The following is an 18,805-nucleotide window of genomic DNA, read 5'->3' on the forward strand; positions in this document are numbered from 1 at the left end:
ATGCAAATTATTTCGAAGCGTTCAGCGTCTCTTTGAATCAATTGCAACGAGTCGAGCAACAGGGGATTGTATGCGGCAAACAGGTGGGCAGTTGGCTTTGCAGCTTTATCGGAAGCTCCGCATTATTTAAATTGGACCAGCTGCAGATGTAGCAGCTCTGCTTGCAGAACTGCCCACACAACAGTTCATTCAATAAACGACGTCAATGTCTTAATTGCATAGACACGTATAAAAGTCTGCAGCCTTTGAACACAGTTCTACCACACTGGCCTTCAGCGTCCTGTTTCTAATAGTAAGTTCTCGCATCGCTTACATTTTTGCATTTCTTTTTTTGCTAATCTCATTTAAATTTATGGTTTTTATACGTGACGGCCTTTTAACTTGTTGCACGCGAAATTCACCAGAACTCCATAATGAAAAACTTATCGATGCTAAAGGTATTGTATAGAAATTTTCAAATAGAAAAAACAAAACAAGAAGAACTAATGTGATCTGTATCAATTCATACAGTACACCCTAACGCTATTCGCCTTTGCCTTGGCATTCCATAAAGTGGCAGGTAATTCGATTTCTACAAGATTGGGTATAATAAAACTCCAACGTTCATACTTCCAGCGGAATTGAAATATGGCGAGTGCACAGGATTGAGACTCGATAATTCCGTATCCATCCGCGCAGGCAAATGCGTCGCTCTCGGCGGGAAATGCTGCGACATGACCGGCTACAGTAAATCACCAACACGATGATTTCAATTCTTCCTATTACATTCATATGGTTTACCCCTCCCCCTCTAGTGATCGATGACCCGAGGACAATGAAAGCAACCGACAAATGCTTCACTTGCTACAATCCCGACGTGACCGTCAAATGCACTGGAAGAAGAATCCGATCGAAACCGGCCGTTTGGGGTGTGGACGCAAATTCGTGGATTACAGCGGCCAAGTGCATCAGCCTGAAAGGGGGTTGCTGCCAAGTTCGCGGGAAATCATTCAACCCTAACGATTCGCCAAACGAGTTCTACTGCAACGATTGCTATGCGGGTGCGCCGGCCGGCGCTGGATGCAGCGGTAAACTGTTGGCTTCCGTAGACTTCTCACCGAAGACGTGCATCGCCCTCGGAGGACGTTGCTGTGACGGCGATTTCGCTGGTAGGGGTACAAACAATTTAAGGATTTCGCTGAACGAAATTAAATTGAGATTCCGACGCAGGTACTAGCACTGGATCGGCCTTTTGTCCTTGGAGCACGTTTAGCTCCTCGCTATTGAAAAAGTGTAATGTCTGTTACACTGGCGTGCCGGTAGCCGGTGCCTAATTCGAGCGTTCAGACAATGTCATTTGATCGTTAAGCATTTCAAAGAAATAAACTTGTGCTGCAAAATGAAAAGAAAAAAAAATGAGCAATGTTTCAACGTTTTTTTTTTTTTTTTTTAGCGATGTAGTTTGGTTTTAAAAAATTCAAAATGAGAAAATAATTTTAAAGCAATTCCGCTCATTGTTGATGATCAAAATAATCAGCAAAAAACAAAGCGTCACGGGGTAAAACACAAAATATGTAAAAATCTGGATAATGCTGACATTTTCCATGAGATTTTTTTTTGGCAGCAATTAGCCTGTTGCGTTACACGCTATTCTCAGAAAAAAAATAACGCGGAACAAACGAATAAAACCAAACATACCGCGGACGCGATTTTGAAAATGACAAGTATTAGCGCGCTCTTCGTTCATCAAGAGAAAAACGAAAACATTTTCTGCGTAACATCCAGAAGATGCGTGATGTTCATAACTGGTTTTAAATTTTCCCATTTGAAATCGGCACACGAACGGTAACAAAAGAAAAGAGACGCATAGTGAAGTCGCACGTGAAACAGCAAGAAATACAACCTCTACTCAGAATCACCAATACAGATTGATAATTTCCGGTGAAATGGCTAGGACGTGCTTCGTAGTTCTCACGCTTAAAGGTAACTGGGTTTTGGTCAATATTAGACATGTGTACAGAGCCATTTGCGCTATAACTGCCCCATCTGTTCAATCAATGACGTCAATTCATTAATTGCATCGGCCTCTATAAAAATGGACCGCCTTTTATTTTTGCAAGTGCCACCATCGAGTCTCATCTCTGAGCTCCTCGTTACGAAGGTAAGTCGTTTAAGTCGCTCAATAATCGCGAGCACCTTATTTTAAAAAAATTTTTCCCAATACATTCAAGTCGCCAAAATGAAGCGCTTTCATCTACCGAAGGTATCGCGATTATCTACCAATCAAAACGTAATTACAATTTAAAATATACCATTTCATTCGATAGCACATTGTTACCGTTTCGCTGCTTGTCTTCGTTTTGGAAACATCAACCGTGGCAGGTTAACAATTACAGCCAATTTTATTCCGAATTTCGCGTGCATATATTAATGAAAATTAATTTAGGACGCCTAATGTACGGCGAGTGCACGGGGAAGAGGCTGGAAAATGCTCTAACGACATCTGCCGGTAGATGCTTCGCATTGGGCGGAACGTGTTGCGATATGGGCGGCTACAGTAAGTCTTCATTTCCAATTTTAAAGGAAAAAAAAAAGGCGATTCTATTAACACATCATTATGTAATTATAGTGATTAACGACCCGAGGACAATGGCACCAACCGATAAATGCCTCACTTGCTACAATCCGAACGTTAAGGTCAAATGCACTGGCAAGTTGATTCGAGCTAGACCTGCCGTTTGGGGTGTGGACGCTAATTCGTGGGTTACTGCGGCTAAATGCATTAGACTCAACGGCCAATGCTGCGACAATGGCAGGACACGTTTCTGTCCTAAATCTTCCCCTAAAGAATTATTTTGCAACGATTGCTACGCGGGTGTGAATACGAACGCCGGATGCAGCGGCAGGTTATTGGCTTCCAGCGATTTCACGCCGAGCGTCTGCGTCAAATTTGGCGGTCGTTGTTGCGACGGAGACGTCCGTGGTATGTAAACATTTAATCTTTTTATTTTTTTCAGGTTTTAAAAAATTGGGATATTTAATTTCACGTAGGTAATAGGACCGGCTCAGCTTTCGCGCCAACAAGAATTTTCAATTCAGCCGTGGGGAAGCAATGCAATTTGTGTTACAATGGCCCACCAAACGTTATCGATTAAAAGAAAAAAGCCTTTCCTAATGAAACTGATTCTAAAAAATACATCCGTCGTTAAGCATTCACAAATGTCTGAAACCTAAAACCACAACGATATTGAAAGGCAAGCCAAGTCGAAGGGGCGGAACGTGTACGTCGATACATTAAACGTTGCAAAGCGAATAATGTTATCCGAAAACAATTCTTAAACGCATAGGGCAAAATCAGATTTGAATCCGCTGCCAATATGAAATCCAAGTGTCAGATTAAACGACGACGTGACGATTGCACGTACATTTCGATTAAGTCATGGAAATGGACGATTGTGGCGGTTCAATGATCCTTTCCCTCCACCGACGCAGTTTATTTCAAATCAAATAACAACTGGTTGTAGATGGTCAGACAGCAAGCTGAGAAAGTTACTTCCTACGCATCAATCAATCTCCCACACAACAAACACTATCTAACGTCCCCACCCTACGGGGCATAAAAACCACTTTCAATCCGGTAAGGCATTTGCCCTGACGTTGATGCAACAAAACATTGATTTAATGCAGATGCAAATGCGCTAACTGTAGGCGATCTTCAAAAAAAATAATGGCTTTCTTATGAAAATGGAATAATTAAATGGAAATTAAAACAAAAAAATGTTGGCAACGAAGTCAAAAATGTGAACCGTTCCCAACTCGACTCGAAATGTCTCATCCGTAAAACTGGTGGTCCTGTCGGTTGATGTTTTGAAAACGAAGTTACACCTGGTTCAAATAGCTTTATCGGCAGTTAGCTGTCAATCCATCTCACACGAGTAATCATTTAATGGACGTCTTTAAATAACAAATCAATTGTAAGATGTTTCATCAACGAACGTGTGCCAACTGTATAAGCGAAAAATTTCGAACGAAAGGGGGGTCCTCACGGGCAAGCCTTTGGGTGGTGGGGGGGGGTTGTTGTTAATTAATTCACTATCTGCGCATTTATTCGCGTGTGTGTGAAACACCTGTTGCATACGTAACGACGATACAACGAAGGACATCCGCGAACCGGATTTTCGGGTAATTTTGTTTTCCCCCCAACTGAAATGCAACATGTCGAGCGGATGAAATTTCAAATTGACACGTTTCACGCTCTTTGGCTTGTGATCTGGCGTAAACTACACGATGCAAATTTCAGGATATAATGCCATAAAAAAAAAGAAGATAAAGGATGGCACTGGGTTTTGAGAGCTGAACAATCGGCTATCCCAAAGATCTTGCCGGAACAGCTAATCAACAGAAATAAATTAATCAAAGTGCTGAATTAGACGCACGATATCTACTTAATAATTAGCAAGTGTTCCCGCTCGAGATTTTTAAAAATGCAAATGAGAATAAGAGATGCAAGTAACTGAAAAGCGGCAATTTTTCAGTGAACGCCGGAAAAAAAGAGCATCCTGTTTGGTTCGCACAGCTGGCTCACCACATGCGGACCAAAATCGAAATTAGAACAAATTGGTTTAACATCTTCTGCGGCACACCTGAATGACGTCAATGCCATTAATCGTATGGATCGGTATAAATACAAGCGATATTCCGGATCTCTCTCGATCGCGTTCACTTCGTTGCATCCGAGGGTAAGTTAACAAGCCTAATGTTAAGTGTGCTCTCATTTTAATCATCCTAACTGATAGTAAAAAAAAAATTGCAATTCAACAGGTGATTTAATTTAACTGCAAAGATGAGCTATTTCCTCCTGAAGGTAAAAAATGTTTTTTTTTAAATTTACAATGTCAAATGAATTTCCGACGATCCAGAATATTATTGCCATGGCGCTGGTTGCCTTCGTCTTCAAGGCAACAGGGGTTTCAGGTAAGTCCCTGTTATTCAAACAATTCAATTGTTCTGCTACACTTTCTAAACGGTATGCAAATCAGCCGGTTCTTTCGGCCCCTGCAGCGGCCGGCGACTCGATAAATTAGCTAAAGGCCAGTACATGTCGCCCACCAAATGCGTGTCAAAAGGCGGAACGTGTTGCGGAACTGATCCTTCAGTTCGTGATCATAGTAAAACAACGCACAATCAATTACACGCCAATTTAAAAATAAATCTATCGCTAATTTTTAAAAAATGGTAGTCAATGACGACCCGAGAACAATGGACCCTAACGACAGATGCTACACTTGCTACAACAGCGACGTCAGCGTCTCGTGCCATGGAAATCTGATTCGAATACAACCGATCCGCGAGACGGAAAGGTACGTGACATCCGAAAAATGCAAGCACGTCGGCGGAAATTGTTGCATGAAATCGCCCACGTACGCGTTCAACCCTCACTTCATTTCGGACTCTTGTGACAACTGCTATTCGGGAGACGTGAGCCTTCCCTGCAAAGGCAAACTGCTAGCCTCTTCTGATTACACGGCGAAAACGTGCGCTTCTTTCGGTGGTAGATGTTGCGATCAATCTCCTACTGGTACGTGATTACGTTATTTTTCTACGGGACTGCCACGTACAAAAAGAATTTGTTCCGACAGGTGGCGATGCATTCAATCCCAGAGTTTACCCCGATCCGGAATCATTGACGTGCTACTACTGCTACAGTGGGTTACCCACAATCCGTTAAATCCCAACACTGAGGTTCAAATTGGGCAAGACGTTTGACAGAATTTAAAAAATTAATAAGCAAAGCATAAAAGGTTTGAGATATGCAGAGCTTTGAATTCAATCTGGCCAAGTTGCTTCAAAATGATAAAATAAAAACATTTAGATAAGAGAAAAGCCCAAAGATGAATAATAAAAGATAAGAAAAACAATAGTTTTTGTTGTTCCTATATCAAGAGATGCGTTGATTGGTCTTCACAATCATTCCATAAATACTGAAAACGTTTAGCAGTCCCCTATGCGAAAAATAAAAAGGCACAGACACAGTCTACAATTTGGAATGAATTGGGTAAGTCTACTTTTATTGACATCGTCCACACTTGTGGTCAGCATCTACGTCGATGAGCCCTTGCTCTACGACACGTTCCCACCCGATTTCATGTGGGCCACGGCCACTAGCGCCTATCAAATCGAGGGTGGATGGGACGCCGACGGTAACGTTTTAAATTGAATTCAAAATGATATCGACTATCATTTTTTTAATCCCATCCGCGCAATAAAAGGCAAAGGATTGAGCATCTATGATGTCTGGATGAACGATTCTAGTCACGTGACAGACGGCACGTCGGGAAAAGTGGCTTGTAATAGTTATTATTTGTACGAAAAGGATATCGAAGCCCTGCGAAGTTTGGGGGTAATCTGACATGTGTAAAACGTGCGCGGAAACGCCGAGACGATTAATCCCATTTGAAAACATGCGATGTATCAGGTTTCCCATTATCGATTTTCAATTTCGTGGGCTCGGGTTCTGCCCGACGGGATCGGACGAATCAACCAACCGGGCATTGATTACTACAAGCGATTAATTGCAGCCCTCAAAGCAGCTAATATTCAACCGATGGTTCTTTTTAATTTATTATTTTTTTAAAATTTTCTTTAAATCCATTTTTTTTCGAATTGGGAATGCAGGTGACTTTGTACCACTGGGACTTGCCTCAAGCGCTTGAAGACATGGGCGGATGGCTCAATTCCAGCATCGCCGACTGGTTCGAGGAGTACGCCCGTCTTTGCTTCACGGAATTCGGCAATGACGCAAGTTAAAGAATTTTTTTTTTTAAATGGTGGGAAATAATTAAAGAATTTTACGACAGGTTAAGTACTGGATTACAATCAACGAACCATGGGTTATTGCCTATCAAGGTTTCTTTTTATCTTTTTAATTTAATTTTCTCATTTAATTCCCGCCCAAAAAATTCCTACATTAGGCTATGGTTGCGGAAATACAGCGCCAGGTTAGTTGGTTCGTCAAAAATATTTGAAAAATGAAGTCATTTAAACACTTAACTGAAGGAACGTACGGACCTGGAACGTTCACATATCAGGCAGGTCATCACATCATTCTGGCACACGCCAGAGCGTATCGAGCCTATGAAACTCAATTCAAACCAACTCAACAAGGTTTAGAAAACGATTTCAAAAAAGCGTCGCAATCAATTTTGAAAAAAAAAATGTGTGGCAAACACAGGTAAAGTGGGAATCACACTCAACATTAATTGGTACGATCCGAAAGACGACCAATTAGAGAATATCGAAGCGGCCGAACGAGCTTTGCAGTTTCTCGGAGGATGGATCGCCAATCCCATTTACGGCACAGGAGATTACCCCGACGTGATGAAGCAAAAGGCCTGTTAACTACGTCAATTTTTATTTTATAAGGCCAACTCAATTTAACCAGTTTCGGCAAATAAAAAAAAACAGGTCGGCGATAAGAGCGCCCAGCAAGGATTTAATCAATCTCGATTGCCCGAATTCACGGCCGAACAAAAAATTTTAGTGCGAGGCAGCGCTGATTTCTTCGGACTCAATTATTACACCAGTTACTTGACGGCTAACAAGATACAAGACATATCGATAATCGATTACGGATACGATCAAGACATAGAAAGCTACTCGGATCCAACTTGTTACCAGTTAAAAACTTGTTTTTGTTCTCTTGAAAATGACTCGTTTAAATTTGTTCAACGTTTGCTTTTTTTCTAGATCAAGTTTTGATTGGTTAACCATCACGCCATTCGGCATGCGCAAAACATTGCAGTGGATCAAGGATAGATTCAACGATCCGGAGATTATCATAACGGAGAACGGCATTAGCGACCGAGCAGGAAATTTAGACGACATGGTGAGAGTTTACTATTACAAACATAACATCAACTCCATGTTGAAAGGTATGAACGCTATTTTTTTAAAATTTAAACGAAAAAATCATTAATACTTTTTTAAACTAATTGCATTACGGAAGCCATCAAAGATGGAGTTCGAGTCACTGGTTACGCAGCCTGGTCGCTAATGGACAATTTCGAATGGGGAAATGGTTTTACGTAAGTTTAGAAACGATCGATAGTCAAGCGATAGAGTTTTATTGGACATTCAACATTTTATTTCCTTACAAAAAAAAAGGCAAAAATTTGGGCTTTTTTCCATCGATTTTACAACGAGCGATTTGAATCGAACCGCCAAAGCATCTGCCCGTTACTACTCCAAACTCGTCAACGACAACGGATTTATGGCCGATCAACCTTGCAACAACAGTCCCATTTAGTGATACAAAAAAATTCAAGAGGATTTTCCTGTTCCACACGAGCAATAAACAGACATCCAGTATCTCGACCGAATTAATCGATCATAAATCAAAGCGAACCCCCCCCTGCAATTTCGCTGTATTTTTATGGGCGCCGTTTGCGAACGGCGAACGAGACGTCATTACATAAAATGACACGGCCAAATTATCGCATTCAAAAATCAGGCAAATTAATACGCTTCAAATTAACTGTACAAAAAAGGATACGCACAAGACGAAAAGGTTGGGATTTTAAAAACCTAACCTTGATCTCAGACATAATTCTAGATAAACTAAAAGGCGCGCCAGGTGACTCATTTATCCATCGCAGGGAGTGGGGGACTACACGTTAATCAACGAACAGGATTTTCGACTTTTCGTTAATCGTTGGAGCGTCAAATGCCTTCCAAAATAAGAAAAGAATCTTCGCTCCATTACCAGTCCTTTCTAGTTGGTTAAACGTACTGATTTTGAGTCGATTAAAACGATGGATCAAGTCCTTTCTTTTGAACTTGAACTTTTACCAAGAAATACGTCAGTGCAAGTCTCTAAAATTCGGTTAATTAGACGACCATTCTGAATCCCTTACGAGTTCTGATCGAGGCTGTCTGTTTCATCTACAGTTTAGGAAAATCGTTAGAACAATTAGAAAATGGTGGACACAGGTTTTCAGGTGTGTCAGCCGCTAGCTAGTATTCCTTGCATTGTTCTCGGAACTGGTGACGGATGAGCGATTAACCAAATGATTTAGAAATTCAAGCAGAAAATCGAGCGGATTTTATGTGATAAGGTTTAAAAAATGTGAAACTAACAATCACCAACAATTGATTGAATATAATTATTTCTGGTAATTAAAAAATTGCCCTGAAGAGTTTGGATTGTCTCGTGATTTAAAATGGCGGCACGAATTTTCCCTGGATATCAATTAGAAAATGCTCGGGCAACGAATAGATGAGAAACAACAAAAACAAGAGCCGCAGAACGTCACGTCAAAGCGGTGGATATTTAACCCGTCGTAAATGCCAAATAAAACCACGCCTTTATGACTCTTTAATTATAGCTTTACCTAACGAGATAACTATACATCACTGGCATTTTAATCCAACCATTTTTACAAAAGCACATAAAATTCAGCATCACTAAACGATTAAATCATTTGTTCAGTTAATTGCTTTTTTTTTCTTTGGCCAACAAAATTACAATAATTTGATGTCTTTAAATGCTGGGCTAAATGACCAACGCTATCACGTTTAAGGTTAGATGCTGAATCTTAAGTAATCTATTTCGTGCCATGAAACAGGTCGTAAGCAAAGCAGTTCTTCAACTAACTCGAAAACTAGAAAATCAATCATTCAACTTTGACTGGAAAACGCGAGAAAATTCAAAAAATAAATCGATGCAAGAAAACGTTTTTTTTTTAACAAACGGGACATGACAGGCTGCTGGCTCACGCTAAACCAAATCATTTGCATAATGACTCATTTTTTGGGTATACCTAACAAAGGTAGTTGTAATTCTCTGAATTCGTTAAAAGCCTTTAACCTTCATGTGCCATTGTGCCTCTAGGATGTTGAAAAACAAAATAGGAATCACGCTAGACTGTCATTTGTTTCGACCCGAAGAAAACCAAACTACTCACACGTACACGGCAGAAATAAAAAAAAAAAAATTCATTTACGCCATAAATCCTCTTGGTTAGATTTTTATTGCAACATGCATTTTAATTTTTATAAAATTCAACGACCCGAACAAAATTGATTCTCATTATCCCGTCGGCAAGGATTCGCAGAACATGAACATCTACTCGTAAGTGCAAAAATCTAAAATTTCTTCGGTCACTAGCCAACGATTCGAAAAAAAGATCTGAAATCAAATACAAAATGAGGATTCCGCACATCCCATTTTACATTTGTAAATCAGCCGAAAAAAGGACTAAACGAAATGAACGTAACCACATCGTCACATCTGATTTTTAAGAACAAAAGTTCCCCATTTTCGGAGAGAAATCTAAACATGAAAACAGTCGTTACAATAAAGTTGATCGCCGAAAATGGACTTGACGAACCGCGCATGTAACTCACGCGTTATCGCGGCAGCAAGTCAAACAACATTCCCCGACTGTAATTCGTTTGAAGACCAAAAGTAGTTAAGTCCATAAATAAAAATAAAAAGAATGTTTGTTTCATCAACAAGGTTTCACCAGAATTTTACGGTTACACGAACTGATCTTTAAATGTCACTGAGTTGCTTACAGTGAAACAGGAATTCGGAAAGGTCATGACAATCTCATTAGTAATAGGTGGAGACCAATTTCCGAGGAAACAGGCAGAATTAGCGGCCTACTATTACACGACACATGGTTCGTGATAATGGATTTGTCAAGGACAAAGAAGAGCGAATTAGCAAAGTAAAAATGTTTCAATCTGATTTCGGAGACGGGGATTACAAATTCGGCATCATAATCCTGATTTATTTCGGTATTTTAACAAGATTAGCAAGAAATTAGTTGAGTGGCCGCTCTAGACAAACGCAAAACATGTAGCAAATAAGATTACAAATGAGACCTTGGAAGCCAAAAAGATAAAGTATTCAAGGTTTCATGTGGTGGCGGGGTGGAAAGGGAGGGAGGTGTCAGCTTCTTTAACTCCCAGTTATTGCGTCAGAAAGGACAATACGCAAATGAATTTACGGACAAACGTCTGAAGCCATTTCTTGGCAAATAGCCATTTGAAACGCGGTAATGAACACGCTTTCCCGCCGCAGTTCCACGCGATTACGTAACTCTTTCGAAATACCTCCTTTTTTGGAGCTGTTGCTAAGCCGTTTTAGCTAATAAAACGACGGCAAGCGATCAAAATGAGAAAAAAAAACGAATGCATACTTGTGCTAGAAAAAAAAAGTAAAAGTCCATCGCTAAATTTCAAAAGAACAAAACTCAAGGAACGTCTTTCCATCAAGTTGTAACAATTAGCAACAAAAAACCAGCTCTAAACGCCATCTAGCAGTCGAATCAAAGACCAACACAACTCTTCATTTCAAAAAAGGATGAACGACAGCCTCGTTGTTCAACCACAATATAAAAATAAATTATTGGTTTTCCTACCTTGGAGTCACACTGGAACGAATGTTGCAGGTTTCACACCTCATCTAATGAAGGATGGCACGAATCATGTCCAGAACAGCGTGGGATGTTCCCGAACCTGATACATGAGATAAAACCGGGTTTTAGATAGTTCATAGTTCGATAACACAAACAAAGTATTGAATTCATGCAAATACAATAACTCTAATTACATTTATCCACACATACAACTTCTTACAGGGCTCTGAAGTTCTCAATAACTATACTAAGCAACCGACACCAAACCAAATTGCCAAATTGATCATTACATTCATCTGCTGATCAAATTGTTGTAATTGAAGGAATCCATCACCTTAAACACTTATTGCCCTTCAAAAATGATCGTAGAAATTAGAAAAGCTTACCTTTTTGCCTGGAATTCTCAGGCACAAGCACTACATATTGACAGTTGCATGTCGGCAAACATTCTGAGGAGTAATTTGGCGGGGAAGTTCGGACATGAACTCCCCCCCTTTTTTGTTAGTGCCTAGTTGCCAGATTCCTCTGTCAAGGTCAAAGCAAAGATTTTTATTTTGAAATGTCGCTAAATTCGCATCTTCCGTTTATATTGCACAGATTAAAATTTTTATTACTGAAAAGCTAAATGATTGTCACGTTTAACTGCATATTTCATTGCAAAAATTTTTTCCTAAAAAGTATTTAGGGATGATCGACCACGACCTAGTGATTCCCATTCGGTGGCGGCCATTTTGCGTACTTGCTCGAAGACACATTTTAAAAATACATTTAATTATGTATATCCTAAATTCCATTATCTTCTCAGAGTGCAACAGTTTGACAAATATTCGAAAAAGAGCATTTATTATTTGAAATAGAGTTTATGCCATCTATGTTCTTTGGATGTCGTTCTAATAACGTTATGAAAAGTAAAAGAGGTCAACGGAAACATGGAATGAAATCTACCATCCTTAACATGCAACACATTGGAAAGTAAACCGACAATAGATCGTTCAGTTGGGTCCTGAGTTTCTCCATGCATGACTTTTCTATTATTTTGACAGCAACGGTCACGGCATATCCCAATTTATCGTCATAAAAATTGGTTAACCTTCTTGGGGGTTGTGGCTTGTAATGGCGTAGAGGATAACGAAACCGAATTGTGGGTTACTTCCGGACGTGTCGAAATAAAAACGGCGTATGCGGTTTTTACCGAAAACGTAACCAAGTATGTAAAAATTTTCTGTTATCGAAAATGACACAGTCCTCTTCGTGCTGCCAGTTATACACAGATTGATCAGTTGTACCACGTCAAGCCTCCCAAGTTGCATGCGAGAGCTTGGTAGTTTCCCGATGCCAACACACATGCGAATGGTACGTCAGATTTTTCGTATGGCTTAAGCTAAACATAGTACAAATGTCGTTTATTTTCGGCCGTACAAATGATAGTGCTTACCTTTTCTAAAATCGTTTTCTTTCTGGAGTTGTCTCGGAAAGATCTTATTAGAATTTACCATTTCATCTATCATTATTATATTGACACACAAACAATTTTTTTATTCATTTTAGGATTGTGTTCAAATCCAGGGAAGATAAAAAAAATGTTCCATTCCGTCTCTCACACATTTTTCTTCGTTTTGATGACATTATGGATGTTAATGTCCGGCACACTAGCGGCTATCCATTCTAAAACACCACTGACGAAATGTTGTTTTAATCATCAAGCTTACATGGCCGAATTGGATGTCTGTCGTGATTGGAAAAGACCCATAACTCATTCCAAATTGTCGGAAGCCCCGCCCGTCTACTCTTTAGGAAGAAGCTCTGAACCGGCTCCCGTTCATGTGGAAACTGACAGCTTTGTAATGACTCACCAGTTGAAACGTTGCCCTGTAGGATACGTCGGAATGAGCAGCCCAGATTTCAAATTCTATGAGGACGGTTCCATCTTTAGTCTGGAGGAACACATAACTTACCAAGCCGGCGAATTTTGCATACAAGAAACGTTTCCTTCCGGACGGCTAGTGGCTCGCTATTGCGTCAGAGATCCATGCAATCGCACAGACGTCTGCATACGGAAATGCTGTCCAAATTACACAGCTTTTGACATTTCTTCGACGCGTTGCATTAACCATTTGAGCAATTTGACCGTGACGCTGTACAACAACACGGGATATCCTCTTCACATCAAAAGCGAAGATCTTTTCATTCGGGATGGAATAGCTCCGCAATGCCGGGATGGTTTCAAGCACAGACTGCTGGATGTAAATGATTATATCATGCTACCTAATGGTTTACTGGACATTCTTCAAACTCGGCGTTGCTCCGGAGCTCAAAAAGACGGTGGCCTAATCACTGACGAATATTGTATCGACCATTTCGTGGATGTCAATGGCACAGTAAGACTTATTTCGTTTTTGTTATCTTTTTAAATTTAATTAATGAGTTGTATTAACTCACTTGTATTCACAGTCTGGAGAACGCGCCCTGGTCTGCGTTGAAGATGACACGAATTCAACTTATCCGATCTTCTTGTTCGTTTCGTCATTCTTCTTGGTCGCAACATTTGCTGTCTACGCCCTAATACCTGAAATTCGAAATATTCATGGTCATTAAATTTGCACATCAAGGAGAACCCAACTTTTAAGAACAATTTTTTTCTTAATTTATTCAACAGGTGTGGTCATCATGTGCTATGTTGTATCTCGGGCTGGTGCCTACCTGATTTTCGGCACTCTACAATTAGTAGGCACAACTAGATCAACAATTGCTTGTAGAGCTATGTCCATCCTCATTCACTTCTCCTACCTGTCGACTTACACATGGCTCAATGCCGTTTGTTTCGACATTTGGTGGACTCTAAAGTTTGATAACGTTTAATACCATCAATTCTGGAGTAATATATTACCTTTTAATACATGTAGATCCATGCAACCGTGCAGTTCCGTCAACCAGGCCATCCGTCAAAATAATCTGGGCAAACCATTTGTTGCTTATTCACTCTATTCGTGGGGACTGGCCGCAATCATCGTCATAATTGGACAAGTCCTAGATTATTACAAAATTTCGGCATCTGAATCGATCATCAGATCACAATTTGGCGAGGATGCTTGCTGGTTTTCGAGTAATAATTAAAGACAACAGATTAATATTTTAAATAGTTGACAATGGAACTTGTTTTCGTTTTGTTTTTTACTTAGGTTATGGAGCCATGTTTGCATACGTGTATGGTCCGGTTTGCATCTTGATTCTTGTCGATATCATCTTTTTCGTTATGACAAGCGTCCTTCTTCGTCGAGCTGGAATCGGCGCAGGCAATCGCCATGCTCGCGAAAAATACCGGTTGGTTTTCTCTTTCCTTGGTTTTCCCCCCACACGACATCTAATGTTAATTACATGTTTACATTGTACAACAGTTTACGTGTCATTTTCGGTCTGTTTGTCCTGAAAATCGTCTCTTGGCTGGCCGAGTTTATCACTTACGCAATCGGCTGTCTAAACGAGGCATCGTACGCCATCGACGTTATCGAAACGCTATCCAGCGTCTTGACGTTTGCCATTTTCGTCTGTAAACCAAATGTTTGGCGTTTGTTTAAACAGAAATGCCCATGTCTGGAACGACTGGAACGCATTCTACCTTACAGCGCAAACGCAAACAATAGGTGCAGCACTGTACCGACCCTTTCGACCAACGTCAGTTCCAGGGAGCACCTCCACGCCGATTTAATTAAGAGCATATCATCACGATTCCGTAAATAGAATGAAGAGCCTTTTCCATTTGTCCGACGTCCATGACGTAAAATAAAACGTGTCAAACTTGAAAATAATGTCATCGATCTGAAATGCTGCAATTTTATTGTGGATGTGTAACAAATTGTTCAAAAATTATTTCCTTGAGTGCCACACAAAATTTGAATTGTCTTACCCGCCTTAAAAGGAGTTTGAATATTCTCTCCTCCGTTGCTCGTTACGAATCTTCAACTGCAATCGCCTGATAACGAATCCATTCGAAATTGGATTGTCGTGAGCCGGACTTTCTACTGGTAGAGCGCCTCTGAGGTTGGCGCAGGCGAGCTGATTGCCCAACTGGCACGCTTTTAAATCGTACCTGGACGTGACGGAAACATTCCTTTCCAGGATGCCAGGCACGCCAACGAGATACAATCCGCCGGCCAGGTAACAGCTGTTATCGCAGCCGAGATGGCATCCCCGATCGAGCAAGTTGACGGCCTCCAAAGGGTCATTGAGTTCGATTTTTTTGCTCGATACTTGTCCACGCTCAGCATCTGAAACAATAGCCATTGCTGCATGAAAACAGGATTTCGCCTGACCGTAATCACATCCCTTGCGATCGTAATCAACGCTCACGTTCGGGTCGATGCCTTCAATTCCTCTTCGTACGAGACTGGCGAATTTCTGACAACTATCGCCATATTTGTGGTCGTCGCACGTCTTACGGAATAAGGTCGCAGCTTTGGCCACGTCTTGGTTCACTGTTTCCAAAAAGTGGGCCAGATAATGACAATCTGTTTGAAAAGAAAAGGGAGACAATAAGGAACATTAATCTTATAGAGTTAAAGTAGATGCAATACCTTTAGGGCTTTTATGTCGCAGACATTTCTCCCTGTATTCAGATCCTAATTGTTTCATTAGAGTTTTCCTTTCTTCCTTGTTGCCAAGATCCCACGCCATGGCTCCAAAACTCTTAATGGCTACCTGCGTCCTAGAAAACGAAAAACCCAAGATAAGCCATTTTTAGCTTTGCAAATTCCTTCGAATGGAAAATGTCAACGATAACGTGGTAAAAACGATTGGATTTTCCGAAGCTATGTATTTGCCAACTTCGATAAAGGCTATTTCGATTCGGATGGTGCAACACCATGCAAGCTCTTAAAATGAGCTATTCTCCATAATACGCCAATAGATGGCGCGGGTGTCACTCCCGCGTTACTCAACGCACCGTTGAGGTTGGCGCAGGCCAACGGGAATTCGAGTTGTTTACACGCTTCAAAATCGTACTTGAAAGCGAGCGATAAGTCGCGATCGACTACACCCGGAATGCCGGTTATGTAAACACCGGCAAGCAAATAGCACGCAAATCCAGAGCCGAGTTGGCAGGCTCGTTTCAAGTAGTCCACGGCTTGCGGGAAATCTTGTCCGACGCAACCTTCCTCCCGCGTGTCACATAATTTAGCCATACCAGCATCAAGACAACATTTGGCGTTACCGAGTTGGCAACCTCTTCGATTGCACGCGAAAGCTGCCCGATGATTTTCCAAGTGGACATCGGAGTGGTAAAGCTGGCCCAACTGGTAGCAACTGTCCGCGTGATGGCCATCCTTGCAGTTTGACCTGTAGACGTCGGCTGCTTGAGAGTTGTTGCTCTTAATGACTTCCAAGAATTTGCCGAGAAGATGACATTCTGTTACAAAAACATTTTGGATTCCAAAAATTTGTTCAATCAACTGGTCCAACAATTTCGCTTTTCTCGAAAACACTTTTTTTTTTAAACATTACTTTGATGGCCTTTGTGTTTTTTACAACTAGCTTTTGAGGATGACGATGGCAGGGTACTGGCTCACCTTCGGAAAGTTTAAGTTGAAAACAACTCGTTTCCAGTCGAGTTTCCAGTTTGGTGACTTCCTCTTTCAAGTTCAATGCCATTTCAATATGTTTATCCCGTTTTTATTCTTATTTTCCCCCTACCTTGGTTGATGACTCTCTGATGCGCTGTTTCGTTTTCGCCTGAAAAAAAAAAAAGAAAGTCAATGTAAATAGAATGACGCAAAAAAAAGGCGGTTATGGATAAACTACGAAATTCGTTTTGGCAAAAAAGAAATGCGTTAAACTTATTGTCAGTTCAATACGCCTCTTTCAACAAAAAAAAGCGTTAAACGGAAAAACGATCGATCAACGTGGGTATGGATTCACCAGCACACCGATCAATTGTGTGAAAGTGAAGGCAAAAGAAATAAAAAAAAAAGGTGGATGGCCTTAGGCAAGGTTGAAAGGTACGTTTGAAAACAAAAATCAGAGACATACGCAGGTAGACATAACACGGGGGGTGGAAGGGGTCGTGCTGTCAATGATCCTTTGATTATTGAATGGTTAGAGAGATGGGGTGGGAGGATTATTCTCCATTTTCACACAGAAACGAGGGAAAATACACAGACGCAAAGATACAAAGTCATTAGCATTTCATATCGAGAAAGAATAAGACGTATCAATCACGTACCAATCGAGGTAAAAGGGAGTCGTTGAGCGTGATGTATTGATGCCAAGCTGGAAACACGTGAGCCGTACGATAATTACAGTTTTACTGATCGACGCTGTGCAACACTGAACACCTGCACTCTCAAGGGACGAAAGCAAGAAAATGACCGATCATAAATGTCCTAAGGGCCCGATGTTGCCAGTCAAATCAAAATGAAAGATTAAAAAATAAAATAAAACAATTTATTTTTATTTTATTTTTTCTTATGATTTAAGAAATAATTTACAGTTAATTTTCTCGGTGTGAGGGTGTTTTTCGTTGACAAAAAGCCAAGGTTGCAATCCCTAATGATGACTCATTAAAACAATGGCCAAATTCGGATGTTGAAAAACGTTCAAAATTAAAGAAGCAGAAAACGAGTTTAGATACAAACACCGACAAGGTTTCCTTTTTTAAAAAAAGAACAATACAGAAAGGGAATGGTTCAAAAGGGAATGTTTCAAAAAAGAAGTTTCTATTTTTCGAATGTTGAAAGTAACAGCGACGTAAAATGAGTTCGTTACCCTGAGAGAAACATGTAAAAAAACGTATTTTCAATTGTAATGAACATAAATAGATGTCAGCGTCTGTTTCGTGCACAGCTACTTTAAATATTCAAATTGAAACAATGAGTGGCAAAACACTCCCAATTTGGAATCCCTTTTTCGGCTGTGATAAATTAACGGATATACAAATTGCAATTGTGTTGGCACCGATGTCGAAATACAACAACAGGACAACTCCTGTTCATTTTGATTAATCAACTGAAAAACTCTGAAAGAAACGTTATTTTTCATCGACGGTAATCTTAACAGTATACGAAATCTAATTATGTCGTCACAATCCCGTTTTATCGACCGATTGCCAATCTACGATTTTCCCCCATGGCAACCGTCCAAGAAAAAGTCTGATCCGCCCCAGCAACACACGAAAATTGAGTCAAAAAGAAGAAATAGAAAAAGAATTATTTGCTGAACAATCATCTAAATATGGAGCCATTTAAAAAAAAAAAATAATGGAGGGTCGTTCGTCCAAAAGATCATGGCTGAACTCTTTCCACAATACAACGATGTGCAATAAGATTGGAATAACCTAGATATCGACACGCAACAGCATATCATAAAATACCTTACGGGCTTATTTATTTGCTCGTAAAAACAGAAAAAAATGA

At 40.4% G+C, this 18,805-nt stretch overlaps 7 protein-coding genes across 9 annotated transcripts in view; 5 read left to right on the forward strand and 2 right to left on the reverse strand.

The window, feature by feature from the left end:
- The first annotated feature begins 271 nt into the window (after nt 1-271).
- Nucleotides 272-1,389, forward strand: LOC130694351 (uncharacterized). The gene is made up of 6 exons (XM_057517429.2): nt 272-292; nt 405-437; nt 511-559; nt 616-726; nt 795-1,148; nt 1,210-1,389. The coding sequence occupies exons 2-6, from the start codon at nt 414-416 to the stop codon at nt 1,311-1,313; spliced, it is 642 nt and encodes a 213-aa protein (XP_057373412.1). The 5' UTR covers nt 272-292; nt 405-413; the 3' UTR covers nt 1,314-1,389.
- A 716-nt stretch (nt 1,390-2,105) lies between these two features.
- On the forward strand, nt 2,106-3,199 carry LOC130694350 (uncharacterized). 2 transcript variants are annotated; one of them, XM_057517426.1, is made up of 6 exons: nt 2,106-2,140; nt 2,211-2,242; nt 2,307-2,361; nt 2,426-2,536; nt 2,609-2,962; nt 3,031-3,199. In XM_057517426.1, exons 2-6 carry the CDS (start codon nt 2,219-2,221, stop codon nt 3,132-3,134), a joined length of 648 nt encoding a protein of 215 aa, XP_057373409.1. In that variant the 5' UTR covers nt 2,106-2,140; nt 2,211-2,218; the 3' UTR covers nt 3,135-3,199. The 2 variants fall into 2 exon arrangements, with proteins under 2 accessions (XP_057373409.1, XP_057373410.1); XM_057517427.2 differs by having other exon boundaries at nt 2,138-2,242.
- Nucleotides 3,200-3,882: 683 nt separating this feature from the next.
- LOC130695027 (uncharacterized) overlaps nt 3,883-18,805 on the reverse strand; it is an 85,676-nt gene continuing 70,753 nt past the window's right edge. The window contains exon 4 of the mRNA XM_057518144.2: nt 3,883-3,893. The gene's annotated coding sequence lies outside the window, so the exon portion shown is untranslated. The remainder of the gene's footprint in view (nt 3,894-18,805) is intronic.
- On the forward strand, nt 4,708-5,857 carry LOC130694354 (uncharacterized). The gene is made up of 5 exons (XM_059494934.1): nt 4,708-4,843; nt 4,899-4,953; nt 5,019-5,147; nt 5,219-5,557; nt 5,619-5,857. The coding sequence occupies exons 1-5, from the start codon at nt 4,823-4,825 to the stop codon at nt 5,705-5,707; spliced, it is 633 nt and encodes a 210-aa protein (XP_059350917.1). The 5' UTR covers nt 4,708-4,822; the 3' UTR covers nt 5,708-5,857.
- Nucleotides 5,984-8,356, forward strand: LOC130694364 (lactase/phlorizin hydrolase-like). Its single transcript, XM_057517441.2, has 12 exons — nt 5,984-6,179; nt 6,249-6,379; nt 6,455-6,586; nt 6,655-6,777; nt 6,837-6,885; nt 6,951-6,977; nt 7,036-7,143; nt 7,211-7,368; nt 7,444-7,655; nt 7,726-7,910; nt 7,985-8,063; nt 8,143-8,356. The coding sequence occupies exons 1-12, from the start codon at nt 5,984-5,986 to the stop codon at nt 8,282-8,284; spliced, it is 1,542 nt and encodes a 513-aa protein (XP_057373424.1). The 3' UTR covers nt 8,285-8,356.
- Nucleotides 12,663-15,190, forward strand: LOC130694329 (G-protein coupled receptor Mth2-like). The gene is made up of 7 exons (XM_057517397.2): nt 12,663-12,755; nt 12,951-13,780; nt 13,854-13,989; nt 14,059-14,245; nt 14,306-14,505; nt 14,582-14,723; nt 14,798-15,190. Exons 2-7 carry the CDS (start codon nt 12,983-12,985, stop codon nt 15,138-15,140), a joined length of 1,806 nt encoding a protein of 601 aa, XP_057373380.1. The 5' UTR covers nt 12,663-12,755; nt 12,951-12,982; the 3' UTR covers nt 15,141-15,190.
- LOC130694349 (cytochrome c oxidase assembly factor 7 homolog) lies at nt 15,217-17,752 on the reverse strand. Of its 2 annotated transcripts, XM_057517424.2 has the most exons (4): nt 17,617-17,746; nt 17,088-17,126; nt 15,974-16,104; nt 15,217-15,907 (listed from the first exon to the last, which is right to left on the reverse strand). In XM_057517424.2, exons 3-4 carry the CDS (start codon nt 16,071-16,073, stop codon nt 15,312-15,314), a joined length of 696 nt encoding a protein of 231 aa, XP_057373407.1. In that variant the 5' UTR covers nt 16,074-16,104; nt 17,088-17,126; nt 17,617-17,746; the 3' UTR covers nt 15,217-15,311. The 2 variants fall into 2 exon arrangements, with proteins under 2 accessions (XP_057373407.1, XP_057373408.1); XM_057517425.2 differs by lacking the exons at nt 15,217-15,907; nt 15,974-16,104 and adding an exon at nt 16,184-16,803 and having other exon boundaries at nt 16,964-17,126; nt 17,617-17,752.

Source organism: Daphnia carinata, chromosome 4 (genome assembly GCF_022539665.2).
Source record: "Daphnia carinata strain CSIRO-1 chromosome 4, CSIRO_AGI_Dcar_HiC_V3, whole genome shotgun sequence".
Classification (NCBI taxonomy): domain Eukaryota; kingdom Metazoa; phylum Arthropoda; class Branchiopoda; order Diplostraca; family Daphniidae; genus Daphnia; species Daphnia carinata.

Bases quoted from the DNA above. Each gene is read 5' to 3' on its own strand.
- LOC130694351 (XM_057517429.2), top strand. From the start codon at position 414: ATGAAAAACTTATCGATGCTAAAG. The intron at 560-615 runs GTAATTCGATTT...TCATACTTCCAG, and splicing joins GGCATTCCATAAAGTGGCAG to CGGAATTGAAATATGGCGAG. The intron at 727-794 runs GTAAATCACCAA...CTCCCCCTCTAG, and splicing joins CTGCGACATGACCGGCTACA to TGATCGATGACCCGAGGACA.
- LOC130694350 (XM_057517426.1), top strand. From the start codon at position 2,219: ATGAAGCGCTTTCATCTACCGAAG. The intron at 2,243-2,306 runs GTATCGCGATTA...TTCATTCGATAG, and splicing joins AGCGCTTTCATCTACCGAAG to CACATTGTTACCGTTTCGCT. The intron at 2,362-2,425 runs GTTAACAATTAC...AAATTAATTTAG, and splicing joins GGAAACATCAACCGTGGCAG to GACGCCTAATGTACGGCGAG.
- LOC130694354 (XM_059494934.1), top strand. From the start codon at position 4,823: ATGAGCTATTTCCTCCTGAAG. The intron at 4,844-4,898 runs GTAAAAAATGTT...CCGACGATCCAG, and splicing joins TGAGCTATTTCCTCCTGAAG to AATATTATTGCCATGGCGCT. The intron at 5,148-5,218 runs GTAAAACAACGC...AAAAAATGGTAG, and splicing joins TCCTTCAGTTCGTGATCATA to TCAATGACGACCCGAGAACA.
- LOC130694364 (XM_057517441.2), top strand. From the start codon at position 5,984: ATGCGAAAAATAAAAAGGCACAGACACAGTCTACAATTTGGAATGAAT. The intron at 6,587-6,654 runs GTTCTTTTTAAT...TTGGGAATGCAG, and splicing joins CAGCTAATATTCAACCGATG to GTGACTTTGTACCACTGGGA. The intron at 7,144-7,210 runs GTTTAGAAAACG...TGGCAAACACAG, and splicing joins ATTCAAACCAACTCAACAAG to GTAAAGTGGGAATCACACTC.
- LOC130694329 (XM_057517397.2), top strand. From the start codon at position 12,983: ATGTTCCATTCCGTCTCTCACACATTTTTCTTCGTTTTGATGACATTA. The intron at 14,506-14,581 runs GTAATAATTAAA...TTTTTTACTTAG, and splicing joins GGATGCTTGCTGGTTTTCGA to GTTATGGAGCCATGTTTGCA. The intron at 14,724-14,797 runs GTTGGTTTTCTC...ATTGTACAACAG, and splicing joins CATGCTCGCGAAAAATACCG to TTTACGTGTCATTTTCGGTC.
- LOC130694349 (XM_057517424.2), bottom strand. From the start codon at position 16,073: ATGGCGTGGGATCTTGGCAACAAGGAAGAAAGGAAAACTCTAATGAAA. The intron at 15,908-15,973 runs GTATTGCATCTA...CTTTTCAAACAG, and splicing joins GCGACATAAAAGCCCTAAAG to ATTGTCATTATCTGGCCCAC.